The sequence below is a fragment of the Siniperca chuatsi genome, linkage group LG2 (genome assembly GCF_020085105.1).
Source record: "Siniperca chuatsi isolate FFG_IHB_CAS linkage group LG2, ASM2008510v1, whole genome shotgun sequence".
NCBI lineage: Eukaryota > Metazoa > Chordata > Actinopteri > Centrarchiformes > Sinipercidae > Siniperca > Siniperca chuatsi.
In genome coordinates, this window is record NC_058043.1 from 2,447,018 (window position 1) to 2,467,667 (window position 20,650).

At 39.6% G+C, this 20,650-nt stretch overlaps 2 protein-coding genes across 2 annotated transcripts; both read right to left on the reverse strand.

The window, feature by feature from the left end:
• Nucleotides 1–668: 668 nt before the first annotated feature.
• map1lc3a (microtubule-associated protein 1 light chain 3 alpha) lies at nucleotides 669–11,237 on the reverse strand. Its single transcript, XM_044183152.1, has 4 exons — nucleotides 11,025–11,237; nucleotides 7,709–7,764; nucleotides 5,786–5,892; nucleotides 669–3,258 (listed from the first exon to the last, which is right to left on the reverse strand). Exons 1-4 carry the CDS (start codon nucleotides 11,062–11,064, stop codon nucleotides 3,096–3,098), a joined length of 366 nt encoding a protein of 121 aa, XP_044039087.1. The 5' UTR covers nucleotides 11,065–11,237; the 3' UTR covers nucleotides 669–3,095.
• A 3,411-nt stretch (nucleotides 11,238–14,648) lies between these two features.
• dynlrb1 (dynein, light chain, roadblock-type 1) lies at nucleotides 14,649–19,506 on the reverse strand. Its single transcript, XM_044183165.1, has 4 exons — nucleotides 19,349–19,506; nucleotides 18,958–19,033; nucleotides 17,551–17,718; nucleotides 14,649–15,266 (listed from the first exon to the last, which is right to left on the reverse strand). The coding sequence occupies exons 1-4, from the start codon at nucleotides 19,349–19,351 to the stop codon at nucleotides 15,223–15,225; spliced, it is 291 nt and encodes a 96-aa protein (XP_044039100.1). The 5' UTR covers nucleotides 19,352–19,506; the 3' UTR covers nucleotides 14,649–15,222.
• Nucleotides 19,507–20,650: the final 1,144 nt, after the last annotated feature.

Here is a 20,650-nt window from a genome sequence, read left to right on the forward strand (position 1 = left end):
TGAAAAACAGGATCAGAATTAATGTAAGTACTGTATGGAAAAAGGGTTACTCAAAGTACTGCAAATGCAACTTTGAGGTACTTTTTTAAAGTATTTACATTTTGTTTTACACTTGTACTTCTTACTCCACTCATTTATTTGTTCAGCTTTAATTACTTTGCAGATTAAGCTTTTACATGATAAACATATAAAATAATAAAATACAGTGTTAAACCAGTTGTCAAGGACAACCTTTTGTCTTAGTGAGGGTGTAGTTGTCTCCTTGTCATGTTTCCGATGTGTGAGTTGTCAGCTGCTGTTAGTAGTGAAAACTAGCTACAACAGTATTGATCCATCAGTAACAATAACTGATAATCAGATTTCAGCCACAGGAGACATTTTACTGCAGAGCCAGTACTTTTGATCCTTAAAGTACATTTTGCTGATTATACTTTTGTAGCTTTACTCAAATAGGGTTTTGGCTGCAGGACTTTTACTTGTAATGGAGTATTTTTTACATTCAGTAAGTAAAGGCTCTGAATACTTCCTTCACTTTGTGGGAACCACATCATATATCCTGCACTTCCTCGTGCTAATGTCTGGTGGTCTTTGAGACATAATTAAACCCACAAAATAAACAACCATAGAATGAGCCCATGAAGAGCAGATTAAAAAAAAATATATATACATTTTAAAGGCAACTTTTTTTTATTTATTGGCAAATGCTTTGAATAAGTTTGTAGCAATGCATCTATGTACACCCCTCCAAACAGTGACGATGTCAGGAAGCCTAAAGAAAAACACACTTTGTAATACAGCTCGATTATATGATCGTTTATACGCACACATTTTTTTGTTTGTTTCAAACATACACTTATTTTCAGTTTTTGGTTTGGGAAACATCTAAAAGAGACTTTTTTTTTTTTTTTTGCTAAATTAAACAATACAATTATATCTATTGCGTAAAATCAATATACATTTATTTAAAAAAAAAAGTCAAAACATGCAAGGTTTGTAGTGCATCACAACCGTTTTTTGTCTATAAAGTCTTATTAAACAAAGGCAGACAGACGAACAGATAGGGGAGCAGATACAAAAAGAAGAGATAATTTTTATATAGATACAATAAACCCTAAAAAAAAAATCTATGCCAACTCTTTTTTTTAATATTTGTATTAATTTATGTGCAAAAGAAGCTCATTCATTTCAAACATTAAATACATTTTATTATGTCTAATGCTCAACTCTATGCTACCGTGACACGCGCAGCGTTCGTACACGCTGTCTCAACAGGAGGCGGCGTCGCCCTCGCAGCGGACCAATGATGTTAAAGCAGGGCCTCATTTCACCGCGAGTTAGCCGAAAAGCATCGCTGGGATCTGATTACTTCCGAGCTTCTACTCCTGCCAAGCGCAGGCCGCGTCAGCTTTGCTCAATATACAAAATGGGATAATTTTATTGGCATTTCACTGCCAAGCCTGCCAAAGGGAACAGAAACAATAAATCACACAGAGTGTCAAAACAAAAAAAAAAAACCATCCCGTCCCGTAATCACCCCCATGTAATTGCTTGTGACCCCTTGTTTGCCTCTGTGGAGACAGCGTCCCCTCCTGTCCTGCTATTCCTAACCAATGCCATTCAACAGTGTCAGTTTCAAGCTAGATAATTGCTTGCCTCCAAATATTCCCATTTTTACAATTATGGTTTTATTGTTTTACTCAAACAGAATCCACCAGAAACAAAGCATGAAAAGCAAGCAAGCATTTAACTTCCCGACTGTTGGAACAAAGTGCATCCCTCGTGTTTCCACTGCCTGAAATCTACCGGATAGGCCTTTAAATCTGCTTCACCTGATTGGTTGTTTGCGACATTAAACGTGCGTGTGGCTAAAAGTGGGGGAGCCTTGTGCAGGAAGACAGGGGAGTAGTGATACTACAGTCGTATTGTGCTTACAGGGCAAAAGGACATTAACTTCAGTGTGTCAATTATGGCTGTTAACATGCTGTTGATCTGCCCGACAGGATGTAGCAGCGTGTGGCTAGTGTTGCTAATGCTAACTTCCCTTCTGTGACCGAGCAGTTAGTACATTACAGTAGCTTTACAGGGGAGGGAGTGGATTAGTGTTGCTGTGTCTTTCAAGGTGTGGGAACCTGCAAGGGTGCGAGGGGATAAATATTGCACATGTAAAATTACTGTAAATGCTCTTAAATCTTCGTGTATACAGTCATTTTTTAGCCTGATTGTCAGCTACTCGGTAGCCAGTGGCGAGTTGGCCAGTTGAGCTTCAGGCTGACGGTAAATGTATGATTCAAACAAACACAGAACTAGCTATATAAACACAAACTAAGCTACAGCTAATATCTCAAACAAAAGACATTAATTAAAAAACTAAAATGTGAGTTAAAAAAGTTAAAAGGTAAAACAGCAATCACTACGAATCTATCTTTCAGCTTGTGCTACTGCTGTTGCAATGACGAGAATATGGACTGACAGCAAATTACTGGATAGTTATGAACCTAGCTGTGCTGTGTTTTCACCTGCGTACATATCAGAGGGTTTAAACTCAAAGCAGTATCAGTGACTTCAGCAGCCGAGCTTCAAATTACATCCTGAACTCTGACTGGCTTGCAAGGTTTCAAGTTTAGCTCGTCTCGATACATATATACGTATAGTTTTAAGGATGAAAATACTCGTTTTACTCGCAAATTCCAAACTCCAAAGCCATTGGTTGGTTTGCCCCACCTTTTCAAAATAAGAGAATTCAATCTGTGTGAACAAGAGAGAAAATGAAACTAGAAACACTCAGAGCTACCACAGGTATAATTTTGAATTCTAACTCTGAGGGCAGGAAGGACACACAGGATGTCGTCTGGCTTTTGTAGCTAGTGTTGTACTTACTGACCGATATGAAGAGGGTGCTCGACTACGACAGAGAGAGAGGGACAAGGGGTTTCTGTCACATGTACGCTGACTGACAGGGTGCTGCTACGTGGGCCTGCAATGCAACAAAGTGGAGAGGATCATGGAGTTTGTGGGTTCTGAAACCATACACCTCCCTTTCCCCCCCGTCCTCCCAGCACCCGAAGATGTCCCGCTCTCCCTCCCCCTCCCCCTCCCTAGCAGCCGAAGGTCTCTTGCGAGGCGTAGACCATGTAGAGGAAGCCGTCCTCGTCTCTCTCCTGCTCGTAGATCTCGGAGATGGGCGTGGACACTGACACCATGCTGTGCTGGTTGACCAGCAGGAAGAAGGCCTGCGTGGGGTTCAGCTGCAACCGACGCCTGGAGGGGGGAAGAAGTTGAGGAGGTGTTATTGCTTTGTGTCGCTAGTCACTGCATCGACTTTTCGGACGCTCGTGACAAACCACCCACCATCACTTGTTCAGTTAGAAGAAATACATTTAAAAAGTCTACAGTTTTACTCTTTATGCCTTTATGTCTTTTTGGATTATGGTCTTAATGGTGCGTTCCTGTTGGGAAGGTATCTTTTTGGTGTAAAGAATCACAGACTGACTGAATTGGTAAATATCGCCGCTTTGTGTTTAAGTGGTCAGAAGGATTGGCTGTCCTGAGTCTTGGGGGTGCGTTCCATTCTGCTAATTATGTCTCTTCACCGCTCCTCCACCCTGTGACCTGAAAATCGATGGAGGTCCAGCTTCAATGAGGATATTTCAATCCCTCAGATGTGTCTCGGAGGAGACAAAGAGCAAGGTGTATCCTATGTGGATGTTTTTGTTTTTTTTTTTTTTTTTTTTTTTTTTTTAAATCAGAGGGCAACGCCCCTTTGATCGTAATCTGTTTATTGATTGGTCAGCTGATCTGATGGGACAGTAAAAGGAACAGCTGTACACTGCAGATTAGGAAAACTACCTGTGGAAAGAGGAATAACAGCAGCTTATTATTCACGTTTATTCATAAATAAAAAATATTACGTGTGTAGAATCATGAAAACAACTTTGTTCAGCTAAAATACTTTTTCTTATTTTCCGCTCCCAGTGCATTTTGGCTCATTCGGGAAAAATATTACAGTCCTGTACAGCCGCACAGTCATTGTTATCATCATTATAGTCTTAAATCAGCAGCCTGAGACTGAAAAAGACGCCACACTTACTGAACCTGTGGTCTTTCACAAACTAATTAGGCTGTAGATTTTATTTAGGCTAGAACATTTATATCCGTTTACATTTCTCCGTCTTGTTCTTTCAGTAATACGCACATTTTAATTCTCTACTCGTGTTATTTCTATCAGTCACGTTCTGCGATCTCTAGCCAGGTGTTTTTTTCTGTTAAACCGTTACTGTTACTACTACTACGCATCCTCGCTGGGGTGAGTGGGGACGTCCCGTTTGGTAAACAACTCCGAGTTAAGACGTGAGGGAAGCGAGGAGCCACGTTAGCCAAATGAGAAGCACCTTGGTACTTACTTGGTTGATTGAGGAGGTTAACTGTGTGGGTGACACGCCTGGGAGACCAAAGCAAAGACCAACGGGTGAGCAGCAGGCAGGTCCTCTAACGTGTGCAAACCAACGCACACACCTGTTTGCCCCCACCCCCACCCCCACCCGCTGTGTTAAACTGCTCACTCTTGGACATCGTAACCAACGTGGATTGAAACTACAGCGGGTGAGTGTTTGATACTAAAAAGATTTGACTTTGGGTGTAGCACTGCTTTAAATTGCAGGATTTCTGGGTACAGAGGTCCTTACATTTCAAACAGTTGGTTAATTAGAGCTGCCAACTGTTGCATAGTGTGCTTTAATGTCCATCGATCCGTGTTTTATTGACGAATGTGATGCCTGTAAAAGGGATGAAAAGGTCCTGTCTTATTCAAATTCAGGGAGAATAAATGGCCCGGGCCACCGTAAAACATTCGAGATAACAGCATCATTAACGTCATAGTTGCTGATTCATTTTATGTCGGCTGACTCATTAATTAATCGATGAGTTGTACACATCGTACATCACTGAAATACATTTAACACTTTGCAAAAATAGTTTTTACTGTAATAGTTTTTTATTTGACAGGACTGATGTATCGCGTTAACCTTCTTTTGCAGAACTAGCTCGACTAGCCTTGTCACGCTTAGTTTTAAGAAAGACGTTGACTGAATGCCACCCTGAGGAATCGATGCAATCACACATTTTTGTCTCATTTTTAGCTCACTCTTCTCATGTTTCACCTCCTCTCAGACTCCTCTTTCCATCCTCAGCCTTCATTTTTGGGTAAATGCTCTTCGGCCCCAACATTTCTTGGCTCTAGAGAAAGATCTACAACATGCCGACCAATTGTGAAAAGGCCCTGAGTTAGGAAGAAACTATGGCAAAGTGACAACGTCACCAAAATAAGTGCCTTTTATATTTCTTCTCATCAGCATTTAAGGTTGATTATTATTATTAACGATCCTGTCAAACCGCACAGATATATTGTGGTATTTCTGCACTGTAGGACAGCAAAATCCTAATTTACTGCCCCATTATTCTACAGCTGAACGTAAAGTCTACTTTTAATCCTTCCGTGTTTTGAAGCAGTGCTAAAGGTTGTAAACAAACTGGTCAACTGCAGCCTCAGCAAGCTGCCAAATACACACACTTCATCTTACTCTTATGGTATGTAAAACAATACCAGCACACATGCTTGCTCACAGACGGCTCCAAATATATAAACACATACCAAACATACACCTCAGTGAACTTGACCTACATCGGTATCCAATTCAGCAACCTATAATAACCTGTGTGTGTGTTAATGCCGGTGCAGCGTCCTCATAGGTATGAGCCTTAAGGTGTGTGTGTGTTTTTGTTTGTTTACCGGATGATCTTGACCAGCTCACTCATGTTGACGTGGTCAGGTACCAGGAACTTGGTCTTGTCCAAAACGGGCAGCTGCTTCTCTCCCTTGTATCTCTCGATGATCACCTGCAGCAGCCACAGAGCACGACATACAGTAAGTGAGATGCTTCACCCGATTTCACCCACCCGCAACCCATCTACTATTAATCACAAACCGATTTGCAGATTATTGCGGATCAGAATCAGAAATACTTTATTGATCCCCGAGGGGGGAAACTCTTTTTGTTGTTGCATAACTGCGATCCGCGCATCACTACTGGGAACAGTGCTTTTGCTGTCGCAGCATCAACGTTCTGAGTTGAAACGTTTTTTTAAAAAGCACAGCGTCTCCAAGAAACCCGTCCGGCGCCGTGACGGGTGCGTGGCCGGCAGAGCGGCCCCCCTCCCCGCGGCGTTTCAGCGCCGGGCGGCAGCAAACCGAAGCAGCGAGGAGTCAGAAATGATAATAAAAATTTAACACTGCTCATAATATAACCAAAGAAGAGCTACCTTTTTACTAAATTTAAGTCCATTAAAAAAAAGTGTTAAGAAATTACCAATGTGTATAACGGACAAAAAAAGGTAACGCTTAAAATGTATTATTGGGTGCACCTAAATGGAAAAAGTAAAGCGCACCAGTGCCACTAATGTAAGAAGTTAGTCTGGAGCCGTGGTGTGTGACTTTGAGTTCCTGGAGTCTTGCTGACCAGAGGTGGAACAAGTACTCAGATTGTGTACTTAAGTAAAAGTAAGCAATACCACAGTGTAGAAATGCACTACAAGTAAAAGTACAAAAGTATTTGCATCAAAATATACTTTAAAGCACTCAATTATATTATTGGCTTATAATTATTGATGCATTAATGTGTTGATAAGGCGGAGCTCATTTGAACTACTTTACATACTTTAACTGCCGGGCAGCTTGTGAGTTTCCCCTGGGGATCAATAACGTTTTATCTTTAATTTATAATTTTACATCATTATTTATTTGTTGATTTATCTTTTTGTATTATCAATCTAAATGTGCAAAGTAACTAAAGTAATCTAATAAATGTAGTGGAGTAGAAGTATAAAGTAGCAACTTAGTGCAAGTATCTGAGTAAATGTACTTAATTATTTTCCACCACTGTTGATAACACTGTGATTGAACAAATGAGATATGACATGTTAATCAGTGCTGATAGGTGGATATTGTTACCTTTGGACAGAGCTAGGCTAGCTGTTTCCCCCCCCGTTACCTGTCTATATGCTAAGCTAAGCTAACCGGCTGCTGGTGGTAGCTTCATATTTACCATACAGACATGAGTGGTATCAATTTTCTCATCTAACTCTCCGCTAGAAAGCGAATAAGTGTGTTTTCCCAAAATGTCAAACTATTCTTTTAAGGAGCAGATGGCTGATATTAAATTTGGCCTATCTGATTAGAAAATGCACACTTATAAAGTAAAAACCCATATAAAGTATTTTAGGTGTGTTGTCAGCTCATAAAGACAGAGTGAACCAGGCTTCATTACAGATTAAAGCCAATAAGTAAAATCAAACCCTTGTATTAATTTATTAAAATACAACATTAACGAGGTCAATATTGGGCTAATATCGCATCAAACTAAGCACTAGGAGACCAAATTGTTTGGTCAAATGATTCTTTGACTTCACTTTTGTGTAGCTCTCTACGTTTTACTTCTGCCTCACATTCAAACACTCTATCCTCTGCTTTCTGCACTTCAGTGACCACAGGGGCATCGCATTCAAAAGGCTAGACGAGAGCATATGTAAATTGACATGCCGGAGCACACAGAAATCTTCCACAGGCAATGTGGGTCACAGGTGTCTGCACTGTGGTGTATTAAAGAGCAATGAAGTGTGGTGCGTTGAAATCATTTGAGCAGCAGCAGCAGCTTACGGGGATCTTGTTGGGGTGCTGATCACGGATCTGCTGGACCTCTTTGCACCGGTCAGCTGCAGGCAACAAAAGACAGAATTCGTAAACAACAAGCTGAATAACTTAAAAATAGACTTTCAACTCATCTTTACCAGATATAAAGCTGCGATTCCCTCGCTAATAGTAACAGTTTTTTGGCTTTTTCAGTTCAAAATGACATGCATTCATATAGATGTATCTCTATTTTGGGACAGAGAACAAACGAGGCTGGATGCATAATTTAGAGGCCCAGTTTAAGAGAAATTTGTAAAATCGTGTCACTATTTGTAGTCTTAAATCCAATTTACTCAAAGCCCACTTACAACAGCAAACGTAACAGATACGTAGAGCAACAGAGAAAGCAAGTTAAGGAGTAAATAATCAACAAATACAACAATAAAAATGTGAGTCATGTGCAAGCCCCCCCCGTTTTAATCTTTTCCCCTGGAGGCAAAAAAAAACACAAAAAAGAAATATGTAAATTAAAAAATAAAAGTCCCATTGCTCTTGATGGAGACCCTGCATGTTTGGCCTGTTTGCTTCAGTTAATTTCCAGCACTGGGTTTGCGTTCTGTCAGAAAACCCACAGGACGTGACAAACTGCACGGTGAGATGAAGATGAAACAGCAGTAAACCAGTGCTGAGTCTGGCTGGACTCTTTAATGATGGCTGGTAAAAGAAATGTCTTTTGTGTCCACGTTATCCACGGCCTGCCAGCCGCTGAGAATAACGGTCGATCTGAGGAATGAACTGTTATCACCGTCTCTGATCTGTGATGCTCAGTTCATCGTGTTCTCTGACCCGCCTCCTCCTGTTTGCCCACGTCTTAATTTTACGATGTAATGTGTGAATTCAGGATCACGGCTCTTTCAGAGACTCATTCATCATTTAGGTAATTTCACCGGTAGATGTAATACACACAAATAGACGTGCATTATAACAGGGCTGGGTGGAAAAAATGTGCACATAAGAATCACAATTCTTATTTTCTACAATTCTGAATCAATTCAGAATGGATTTTTGTAATAATAACATTATGTTGACGTAACGAAAAAGGCAGAACTCTGCAGCACTCAGGCAGTGTACAGAGCGCAGTTATGTTGTAGTTCATCTTCAAAACAAGGCAGCATTTGGATTTAATTACTTTAATAATAAGCTTTGCAAGACAAATGTGAAGTATTTTGTGAATACTTCATACCCCTTCACCTACAGACTAACGTTAGTGGAGCACAGCACCGAACTTTACAAAACTTCAACCAACTCTGTGGGGCGCAGAAAATAACTCAGTTTAATTTCAAAAGCGCTGCGTGCTACTTCTGCTTTTTTACAAAAAACACTGAACCAGTGATGCTGGTCGGTAAACTACACTTCCATTTCATTATTTCCCTACAGGAAGAAGTTAATGCAGTTATCTTGATAACCTTATGTTATGTTTCATTTGCATCGCAGTGGGAAAAGAACAGGAGTCAGTGGTTTGCCATCCAGTACACTGGAGTGAGAGCCGAAATATAGTGCCCCCTTTTCTTTTAATTGAATCAAGAATCGATTATGGATCGAATTGTGACACCAAGAATCTCACGATTCGATTCTCTTACATTATAATAACTACGTCTTTTGAGTGTCTTTCCCTTGTTATAACTGAGCTGTTCATATTCTTTTACTGTCTTGGTAGCAATTTGATGAAAACAGTTTTGTAAATTGTTACAAATGAATGTGTTTTGAATCATGTTTCGCAACTTCACACATAATTCGTGTGCGAACATTGCTTTGCAATGTTTTTACCACCTAGTTTTACAACACGCACTGCCCTCTCCATTGTTAAGAATAGCCTACTGCCCCGTTTCTGAAAAACGTCAGCTACTTTTATTAAACATGCAGGGTTCAAAGCTCAGATAGCGTCGAGGAGCAAAGGTGAAGTGTGAATGGTTCCTTTTGTTTAGGTCTAGGGATGTTTTTCCTCCCCAGATATGGGAAGGGAGGGACAGTGCTAATTGCTAGAATATATGCATATTTATTCAAAGATACTTTAAGTTTTTAGGCAAGATCAAATTTGAAAGCTATCACAAATTAGATAATTTAATATTACTGTCTTGTTTTAGATATAATTCCCTTCCCTGGCTTTACAACAAAATAGTCAACGTCCCACCCATTTCTTGAGTTTGTCCCTCTTTAAGAAATACTACTTTCAGCACTGGCTCTATTATTCATGCTATCAAAAAGGGAATATTATACTTTGGGCCAAGACCCAAACAGAGACTGAAGTTCCTCATCCTGTGTCCCAAGTTTGTAACATACTGTATATTACACTTTTTTTATGTGTGGTATTAATGTGAGCAGGCCTGCAACCCTTAATTTAGAAAATACTTCTCTGTACCTAACTATTAATTGAAACTAAATAATCCAACTAGTTAACATCGGTTCACTCCGGTCAAGGTATCTTATTGTTATACAATACCATAGTAATGTTTGTCAGTGTGACACAGAGCGCAGAAGACAAACTGCAAGTCACTATGAAACATTATTACTCAACTGTTCCTGGTATCTTTAAACTTTATATAAGGTGGTTATAACCAAATACAACAACACAGCAAAGTGTGTTTCCGTCTCCACTCTGACACTGTTGCTTATCCCTTATTTCTCCCTTTGACAGGATTATGTAATGGACAGAGTCTGGGCTCCTCCCCACCCAGCACAGGGGCCGTCGTTTGGCATCAAATTACAGCATAAATCACTGAACACGTGTATTGGGATAATGTGTCAGCACATGTTGTTTTTCCTCTGAGCAAACACAAAATGTTTACTGCTAATACAGTCCAGCTACTAGCTTATCCAGTTGTGCAAAAGCTGGTAATGGCAGGCCTTGCTAGCTTCGAGGCTTGCCAAGCTAATGTGACAGTGACCCAGATGGCCTTTTTAACATTAGCAGCCAAAAGAGATAACCTACAGGCCAAAATATTCTGGCTGCAGAGCGTCGATTTGCATTTAGTTAGTTAGGTTTGACATATTATTTTTCTCTCTTGACTAGCATCAAAAAACCTGCCAAAAAGAAATATTCTCTAATCTTGACGCCCAGAAGCTTCATGCCCCATGTTGCTGTCCATCTGAGACATAAATCCGACTTTTTAAAACAACTGCGAAACACAATTGCACAACATACAAGTGATCTCCATGTAACTACACTTGTCAACAGACAGGTTAAGCTAGGCGGCTAGCAGGCCAGCTAACTACCTAGCTAGCATCTCCGCTCAGCTGTTGTTTTTAACGTTAGCTAGACTACACTGCCTCGGTGGTTTCTTACCAAATGTCCTCCTTTGTTTGAAGGGTCTGTCGGACGGCATCTCTGTCAGTGTTGTCACACAGTTATAACCCAACGACTGTGCAGTACGACTGCTTCCAACTCGGGTCACAGAGAAACTGGAAGAGTTTTTATTTCAGTTGAGCGTCTCTCGTCGCCTCCTCGGTCTGAAGCCAAAACAGCTCGCGACAAACAAAGCAAGTAAACCGAGGCGCTGACGTCACCCGCTGGATTTAAAGGGGACGTTCGCCAATTTTTTTACTTTTCTGACCTTTTTTTTTGTATTTTTTATTAACACTATAAGTTCATGTATGAAGCTCACACCATTGGAGATAACCATTCTCATGGAGTACTATTATGGTATTTTTATTTATTTATTTATATATAAATATAAGCCTTTTCAACGCTGTGTCATTTTCCACTGACAGGAAATGACGTAAGGTTTATGCCCACAGTTGACATACCAGGCTGTGCTTTTGCTCGTTGTTAATCTCATACACTCATAACCTTTTTTTTTTTTTTTTAATACTTGTGAAGTAACAGCTCAACATTGCTTTACTAGCTTGACACGTCTAATTTTATCAGATTTGGTTATAAACATGACATTAAGTCATTAAAACTGGACATTGATCATTAACATCTATGCAATACTTGACATAATTGTGCAATATCCTGTGTTAATCCTCCCGGGCAATATACTTAAATTCCCTATTTATTGATATTGATATTTATTCATACCTCTATTACTGCTATGCAATATCCTCTGTCTCATTATAATTAAGCTACACTTAACTTGGCAGTTCATGCACTATTACTTTATTACCTTATACCATATTATTATTATCATCAAGTAAACCCACTTTGTACTTCACACTTATTTTATTTTATACTTATACCCGCTTGGTACTTAACTTATTTTCTGACCTGTATTATATGTTTATTTTTTTTGCTTAGTGCTTCTATCCCTGTGTGCACTGACGTGACAGTGAGCTGCTGTAGCAAAAGAGTTTCCCTTCGGGGATCAATAAAGTATTTCTGATTCTAATGACATATTTCAGAGGCCCACTACAGAAAAATGACACATTACTTCTGTGTGAGAGATTCCAGCTGTAAAACAGTGGACTTGTATCTGCTCTGTACCTGTGATTGGTGGTGACAGTACGGTTACGCACCCCTCCCAAATCCCAAAAAGTACGTGTATTTCTGTTTATTGGAGTTCATCAGAGGTCAAATATAAGTAATGTCACTATAAGATAACACACTGTACATTTCTTTGTCAGTGAATGACTTTTTCAACTCAACACAATTAATATATATTTGTTCATGCATAGCCACGGTAGCCCATGTGACATATAAACTTGAACCATTTCTGTATTTGACGGCGTCGTCCCTCATTCGTCCAGGAGTGTTCAGTCGTAGTTGTCTGGACGCTGTTTTCAGAATCAAGACGTTTCGGCTCCCAACCCGGAAGTCATTCTCAATTGTGAAAAAATGGGACGGGAACTAGAAATTTAAGCTACTCTGTGTTGCTTAAGCCCCGCCCTCAGGAAGGAGTCTACCTGAGTATCTGTTGATTAGCTAGTTTCACCTGAAACTGACCTAATTGTTTCCAAGATGGCCCAGTAATCAGTAATCAGGCCTATTGTTTTCTGACCTGCACCTCCCTCATCACTGTTAAGTACCTGATTAGCATGTGATTGGCTTGACCAAGGTGTTAATACACTGTGATAGACTTTGGGCAGATTGAATCTCAGACCACCATTTCTGTTCAAAGACGGGTTTTCTTTTTTCACAAAAATGGCTTCCTTGACGCCCCGTTCAAACCAACTCTTCTCTCTACTTCGAATCTCCACCTCGCACACATTTGAAGACAGCGAGGTGGAGATTCGAAGTAGAGAGAAGAGTTGGTTTGAACGGGGCGTCAAAGAAGCCATTTTTGTGAAAAAAGAAAACCCCTCTTTGAACAGAAATGGTGGTCTGAGATTCAATCTGCCCAAAGTCTATCAGAGTGGTTTATCACCTTGGTCACGCCAATCACATGCTAATCAGGTACTTAACAGTGATGAGGGAGGTGCAGCCAGAGAACAATAGGCCTGATTATTGATTACTGGGCCATCATGGAAACTATTAGGTCAGTTTCAGGTGAAACTAGCTATTAACAGATACTCAGGCAGATTCCTCCCTGAGGGCGGGGCTTATGTAACTCAGAGTAGCTTAAATTTCTAGTTCCCGTCCCATTTTTTCACAATTGAGAACGACTTCCGGATGGGAGCCAAAACGTCTTGATTCTGAAAACAGCGTCCAGATGACTACGACTGAAACCTTTTCTACGATATTTCTGTATTTGGTGTAATCACAACGCTTTATGGTCATATTTGTATTTTGTCACCTTCATTAAATGTGCAAGCTCAGTTTGTGGCAAAGGGAGGGGTTAACACTTCATTACTTTCCGACATACTGGGTTTAATAAGGACACAAGAATAAAAATAAATTGGTTTGTTGATTTAGCAGTTATTATTATTTTACACAAAGCAGTGGGGCCGCAAACAATGAGGAAGCCAACATTAACAAAACACGAGTTAATGGGTAAATTTCACACACACAGAGCAACGTTTTCCAAGTCTTCGTGTGATGCATATAAAATGGCTTTATGGTAGAATTGAACGACTGCCTGGATTAATAGAGACTAACATTACTGTATTATGGAGAGTCCCCTGAAAAATCATAATTAATTTTCCTTTTCTTTGATTGATATTTTTGCTTCTATTGTTAAATATCTGTTTATTATTATTGTTGGAGTTAGTTACTTTTGTCATGACTTATTTATTGTGTTTATTTGCACAACACATCATATCTCACTGCTAAAGGATGTCTGTATGTTGATCCTGTTCAATTAATAAAATAAATAAAAATCAAGCCATCTTTGCTGCCGTTTAATTTAAAAATTGAATGAGAACTTGTTTTAATAGCAAGTCTTTTCAAGGATTTACTGATCACTTTCAGTTAATAGTTCTCTCTCTCGTTCTCTCGGAGACATCTCTTGTTTTTGTTGTTGTGGGACAATGTCTTCCATCAACACCTCGCTACAAACCAGCTTTTTATGTGCTTGATATTGTGATTTATACTTATTATTTTTCCTGTTCGAAGCTGCTTCTACACACTTAAACATGTCTAGAAAATTGCATGAAATTTAAGATTCAATGTTGTGTTCAAGAAACAGGGATGTAAACTGTGAAAATATACTTTAAATAGGCTAAATTCCTGCTACACGTCATTCTAACTAGCATCAATCGGACGTTAAAATACATCAGATCAATCTTTAGAGGAAGAAAAACATTTGTACAGGACTGTAGTTATTGTTAACCTTGTGTTCACTCCGATCTCTTCTGGCAAAGTTGCACAACAACTTTATAAGGTGACAATATTGTGTTGTAATAATGTGTTTATAGCTTGTTCTGTTGCCCAAAAAAATCAATTAACGATTAAACGACAGAGTAAGTCTCAGGTAGATCTCTGAAAATACATTTTAGTCTAGTGTCAAATTAGTAAACGTCAATGGTTTGTTAACTTCTCCCCAAAACTGAGTACTGGCACAACGTATACAAAGTACATGACGACAAACACGACGACTTTTTAAAATTTCTTAATTCGTTAAAAATAACATCAGAAACTTGACATGGCAAGAGCAGAGAAGTGTTTGTAGTGTAGTTTCGCTGCTCACCAGTGAAATACTGTACTTCAACATATTTTGCCAACAAAATAAATAACAACAATCTGAAAAAACATCCTCAAACTCAAAGATGTGTTGCGGTCTCTCGCTCTCTTGTACACTTTGCAGACATGTATGCACTGGTCCAGTCTGAAGTTTCCTACTTCTGCCAGAGGGATTTTACCATGTGCTGAAATACCTAAGAAATAAACACAGCGACATAAACAGTATGCATCGAGACGAGGCCGAACTGGAATGCTAAAACATGGAAAAAGAAATTTGCCTACAGAGTGATTGACTGTCATAAGGTCCACACAGCTTGTCAAAGATTCAATTTTATCCACCTTCAAATTCTGACGTTACTTCCTGGTACAGCGAGTGCATAAAAAGCTTCTGGTAAACAGGCTCTTTTCATTTAGCAAGACAAAGAAAAACGTTTGGCTGTTTTTTAAACATGAGAGAGTAATGAGTCGGGCAGTACGTCCTTCTTTTTCAGTCTGATGGGTTCTGGATGACGATCAGGAAATAGTCCTTATCTGTGAAGAAAAAGGCAAACTAGTTAAACCCATAGATTTAAAAAAATAAATAAATAGTCCAATACAATTTGAGCATGTGGCAACACATACTAAGAAACAGATTGCAAATAGGGCTGGGTATCATTTGAAAGCTTTCCATACAGGTACCAACATGACACCAGAACAATCCATTTTTCGTTACCTCACATTGAGGGACATAAAAAAAATTATCTACAAAATTCTACACAAATTAGCAACTAAGAATCTATATTCTTAGATAGAGACGCATTTTGGTCTGTACCTAAAAAGCACTAAAGTTCGAGACCCAGCCCTACTTGCAACGGAAGAACCCATGAGGTCAGCTGAATAATAAAGGCTTTAAAATAGACTCTTCTCACTATATTATCAGATTATCGACACCCAAACTGTCCAGAAAAGCTTCATAAAAAGCTGCATCCTGCCTGTTTCCAGACTGAGGGAAACTGCAATGCAGAGGCTATGAACTGGACGTTTACAAGGGGGCAGTAAGAGCCTCTAACTAGTTCGTCTGACTGACTCAACTATAATAGCTAGTGTAGTGGAATAAGTTTCACTGCCAACTGGTGACAACCAGAAAATACTCCTCGATTGTTGTTGTTGTGGTTTTTTTTTTTTAAACTGATGCGACTTCCTGACCTGGATTTGCCACTGCACGCTCTTTTAAGACGGACAGTCTCCAATATCTTTAAAAGGCAGCACTTCTGTAATCTACAGCTTCATGCAAAGAGTCTACTCATAACTCTATGCAAAGTTCTTGCAAGACGTTGTTTGTTGCTCTGAATTTATATTGCTGTTTTACAATCAGATATTTTCTTAAATGATTGGGTCACATTTGTTTACGTCTATCTTAAAACAGCACTGACATGCCCATGTGTGCATTGAAAGGGTTACTGGTCGCTGTAGTTGTTCCTCCAGTCCACACCGGCTGCAAAGAAATCCCTTCCCGAAGCAATTTCAACGTAAGAGATGGGGGGACAGAATCCGCAGTCCTCTTTCTGCGTAAAAATGAATTGTAATGTTTAGCTGAAGCCAACGTGAGGATTCAGCAGTCTGAGTTACACGAACCAAGTGCTTTCTTCAGAAGTTACGTCTCTTTTATCTTATACTTATACCCACTTGGTACTTAATTTATTTTCTGACCTGTTTTTATAGTGTTTATAGTGTATTGTATTATATTTTTTGCTAGTACTTTCTCCTGTGTGCACTGACGTAAAGGCGAGCTGCTGTAACAAAGAGTTTCCCTTCAGGGATCAATAAAGTATTTCTGATTCTGATTCAGTATGAAAATCCCTCTTAGTGTCTGCTCAGCTAGGAAACACAAAGCAGGAAGTTGGTACTAAAAAGATAATAACTTTGCAAGACACCCCCATGATTTGTCTAACTCAGACTGCTGAAGCCTGATTGGCTCCAACACAACGAGAACTGTGGATTTTGTCACTTACGTTGAGATTGCTTTAAGAAGGAACAGGAGGCGTGATTACGGCGACTAATAACGCTTTCAATGTACACATGGACATGTGAGTACTGTTTAATGATAGTTTAATGATACTGTTTAATGCTTGTTTGGACAAAATACACTCATAAGTTCATAGTTCATCATGAACAACAAGAAAGTTCACATGACAGGACATTTTGGAGTATTGTCATGGTCCTAAAAAGTTACTCATCAGTATGACATAACTTAAAATAAAGACAGATTTCACACATTTGTTTTGATATTTGAGGAACTTAGCTCTGTATATGTCGCATGAACATTTCATTTTTTTTAATTCTGGGGCAGCTGTAGCTCAGGTGGCAGAGCGAGTCAGCCATTAATCGTAGGGTTGGTGGTTCAGTCCCCTGTCCGCGTGTCGAAGTGTTCGTGAGCAAGTCACAAAAACCCCAAATTGCTCCCAATGTGCACGTATGCACAATTAATTGTAATTTCCAATATTAATCTGTACATTACAGAAAAATAGTTTGGAACTTGAGTCTAAAAGGGGGAAACATCTCTAAGCAGTGTGGCACTGAACACGCTTTTTTTAATTTTAATGCCCTCTACCTCTTGTTCCTAACACGTCTGCTAAACGAGTCTACATTTCAAACTGGTTGAACATTAAAAAAATAGCAGTTTCAGCTGAATAGGAGAGCAAAGCACTGTTACAACTTAAAAGTTGTCTAAAGTGGCTCTCGTTGCTTAGAGGAGAAATCGCCCGTTAAACAGGAGATTGATTTGTTGTCAGACACAGATTCCTATTACATCTTAAAGTCCCGTCCCCCCCGTCACCTGGAGCGATCATGATCTCGTTCTTCTTGGAGCGCACACGGAGAAAGGTGAGGTCGTTCAGGGGGTCGATGTCTCGGACGGTGCTCCTGGCCTTCATCACCAGCTGGTGGATCAGTCCTGCGTACTGCACTGTGCTGGCGTTGTCCAGAGTCGTCTTGATGGGGATTCCTGAGGGGAGAGAGGGAAATGGGTTCATTTACATATGCAAAGACTTTCCATCCAGATTAAGTAAACGGTTACTGGAAGTTTAATTTATCTGTAACCTGGTTATATATTTGAACTGAGGTCAAGACGGGAAGAAACATAACTCAGTCGACAGACTTGGATCATTTGCCAGTGTTTCTGATTACTATAAATCTGTCCTGGGTCTAATTTTATTCTGTTTTTCTTCTACATGAAGCGAAAACGGATGAAAAAATAGCTCCTGTGGCTGAACGGCAGCCTTGCTAGCAGCGGAGCAAAACATTAAATGAACCAATGTTTTAAAAAATGCCAGACATTTTTCAAATCTCTGTATTTTCCTTCTCTTTCTCTGAATCACTACGCCACTCACACACGCGTCAAGATAACAACAAACCATGTAAACTAAGCTCATTACCACGATAATCTGACTACAAAGCATGTGAACGTTTTAACCGAAGGGTGGAATAATTCAGCCACCAAAGACAGAGGCATGTCATCGTGCACACTACAGGTTTTTTTTGACACTGCTGTCACTTCCTGTATGCATGTTCATACATCAGACACACAAACACTCCCTGGCTCCCTGTTGGTTTCGGGATCGATTTGAAGATCTCGTTGATTACTTTTAAGGCTCTTCATGGCTCCAGACTATATTTTAGACCATGTAATCCCTTATGAACCTTCACGTAGTTTGAGATCTTCGGGCAGGGGTCTCCTGTCTGTTCCTGAGTCCAGGATGGAAACTAAGGGGGACAGAGGTTTTGCCATCAGGGCCCCGAGGCTCTGGAACAACCTGCCCGAAGACATCAGGCCGTCTGAGTCAGAGTCTTCGTTTAAGTCTCGTCTCAAAATGCATTTTTATCTGAAAGCAGATCCTGATTTTACCTGAACTGTTTATTTTATTGCTTTATATTTCGTCATTCACTGTGATATTTTATTTCTCTTGTTGTGAAGCACTTCGTACTTTGTTTTGTTAAGTGCTCTATAAATAAAGTTTTATTATTAAACAAACTCTGAAGGACTAAAATGGAGAGAGAGAGAGAGAGAGGTGGTGGAGGTGAAAGGGCTCAGCTATCAGCTGCACTGTTAGTACTGCTGGTAATGTAAAGGGGTGGTGTTATGGCTGGTAAATAAACAATGGGTGTCACAAACTGCTCTCTGCAAAGACCAGCAGAGACACAAAACATAAAGGTAGGTATTGTGTTGATCTCTTAATAGTCTTACCTTCTGAGTTGACAATGATGATCCCCTGCACGCCCTTCTGGCCCTGGATTCGCTTCAGAGTTTCCTCTACTTCAGCCTGGAAAAACGACAACATGAGTTAGCATAATTTAATTTTAGCTGCTGACGTGACTGAAACCTACAGGTACTCACAAAAACAATACGAGCAACAGCAAATTTACCAAATAGGCGTTAGACTAGCTGCTGTCAAAACGCCGTGTAGGAGGCTAACTAACTACACCGTGCTAAAATGACAACGCCCGACTAGCATAAGTAAGCTAGCCACCGTTAGCAACGTATTAAAATCCCGCTTATGCGACTATATATTCACAACAGTCACGACGCACATATGCACATTGTTTATGAAACACACGGGGCAGTCATCGCATCCTACCATTGTGATTATGTGAGGAGAAAATCTGTGTCAGAAATGTGTCTCCGAGCTAAAATAACAGCTAACAGCTCTGTTTTTGTTGCTGGGAGAAGACGAGTGAGGTAAACTTCCGGGTCAGCTGCTGCGTTCGCGGTCCAGGGAAAGAGTGGGAGACGTGGGTGTCGTACTAAAATAGGCAAGCACTAGAATCACCTTGGTTACAATCCTAATTTTTTACCCCAAAATACATTCTGTGGAATAACAAAGACATCACTTACAAAAACAAGGAAACATGGATGAATAATGGAACTATTCGCTTATTTTTTTGTTGTGAATTTAAATGCTTTCAGCACTACCGTATGTAAATTTAACTAGAAAACAATCAGAACTTGACATTTTACTTGACTGTTTGATTGTCAGTGTGGCAATGTAAATACTTAGCTACAGTGTTTTTAACTTTCACTGTTGACCTTTTGAACTCACATCCCTCTCTGTGTATACAGAAATAGTAAACTGCACATTCTGTTATTTGTGTTTGTAACATTAATGCCAATAAAGCTTATTTGAATTTCCTACTAAAATGCCATTCACCTAAGATGCCAGGCACAGGTAGACTAAGTGTAAATCAACTCCCACATATTTGTACACGTCAAAAAAGTAGGAATTAATATTATTTGCAAATGTAATAAAACCGGGAAAAAATAATAATCTTCTCGGCTAATTTTATTGATGGTCATGTCTCCTTCATGCAACCAGTCTCACAGCAAAATCCTCTATAATTATCAGTGGGCTAAACCAGTCACCTACTCTTTGTTGTGGGTTTCCAATAGCAGCTTGTCCGAATAGAAACAGCTGACTGGACTGACTGAATTTTAAAAAAATAAATAAAAAATCTGCGAAGGGCTTTAAAACTTATTTATGAAACTCTGTAAGTTATTCCACACCAGATATAAAACTCTGAAAACTGAGTTGATGACCAAATGCTGAATGTTTTAACTGAAGCAGCAGTTTGTGCAGGTTTGCGTTTTACAAGACAAGCTAAAAGCTTATTTATTTATTTATTTATTTATTTATTTATTTATTTATTTATTTATTTATATTTCTTGAAGGGTGTGCATGTAAACAGTGTGGGCGCGGCCAGAAGCTGCGTCAAGTGAGACACAAGCAGACGAGCCGGGACAGGAAGTTCAGAGATGTTGCCTTCAAAGTAAAACTTAGGGGGGAAATAAAGTGTTTACACAAAAGGAGGAGGAGGGGGGTTTACTCAAGGCAAACAATATATTATGGTTTCAGCAAGCAAAACCTGTTTTAAATGTTCATACG

Excerpts from the sequence above, each read along its gene's own strand:
- map1lc3a (XM_044183152.1), bottom strand. The coding sequence starts at position 11,064 with ATGCCGTCCGACAGACCCTTCAAACAAAGGAGGACATTTG. Across the intron at positions 7,765-11,024 it reads CAAACAAAGGAGGACATTTG|CTGACCGGTGCAAAGAGGTC; the intron begins GTAAGAAACCAC and ends TGTTGCCTGCAG. Across the intron at positions 3,259-5,785 it reads GAGCTGGTCAAGATCATCCG|GCGTCGGTTGCAGCTGAACC; the intron begins GTAAACAAACAA and ends TCCCCCCTCCAG.
- dynlrb1 (XM_044183165.1), bottom strand. Across the intron at positions 17,719-18,957 it reads CATCATTGTCAACTCAGAAG|GAATCCCCATCAAGACGACT; the intron begins GTAAGACTATTA and ends CTCTCCCCTCAG. Across the intron at positions 15,267-17,550 it reads CGAGATCATGATCGCTCCAG|ATAAGGACTATTTCCTGATC; the intron begins GTGACGGGGGGG and ends TTTTCTTCACAG.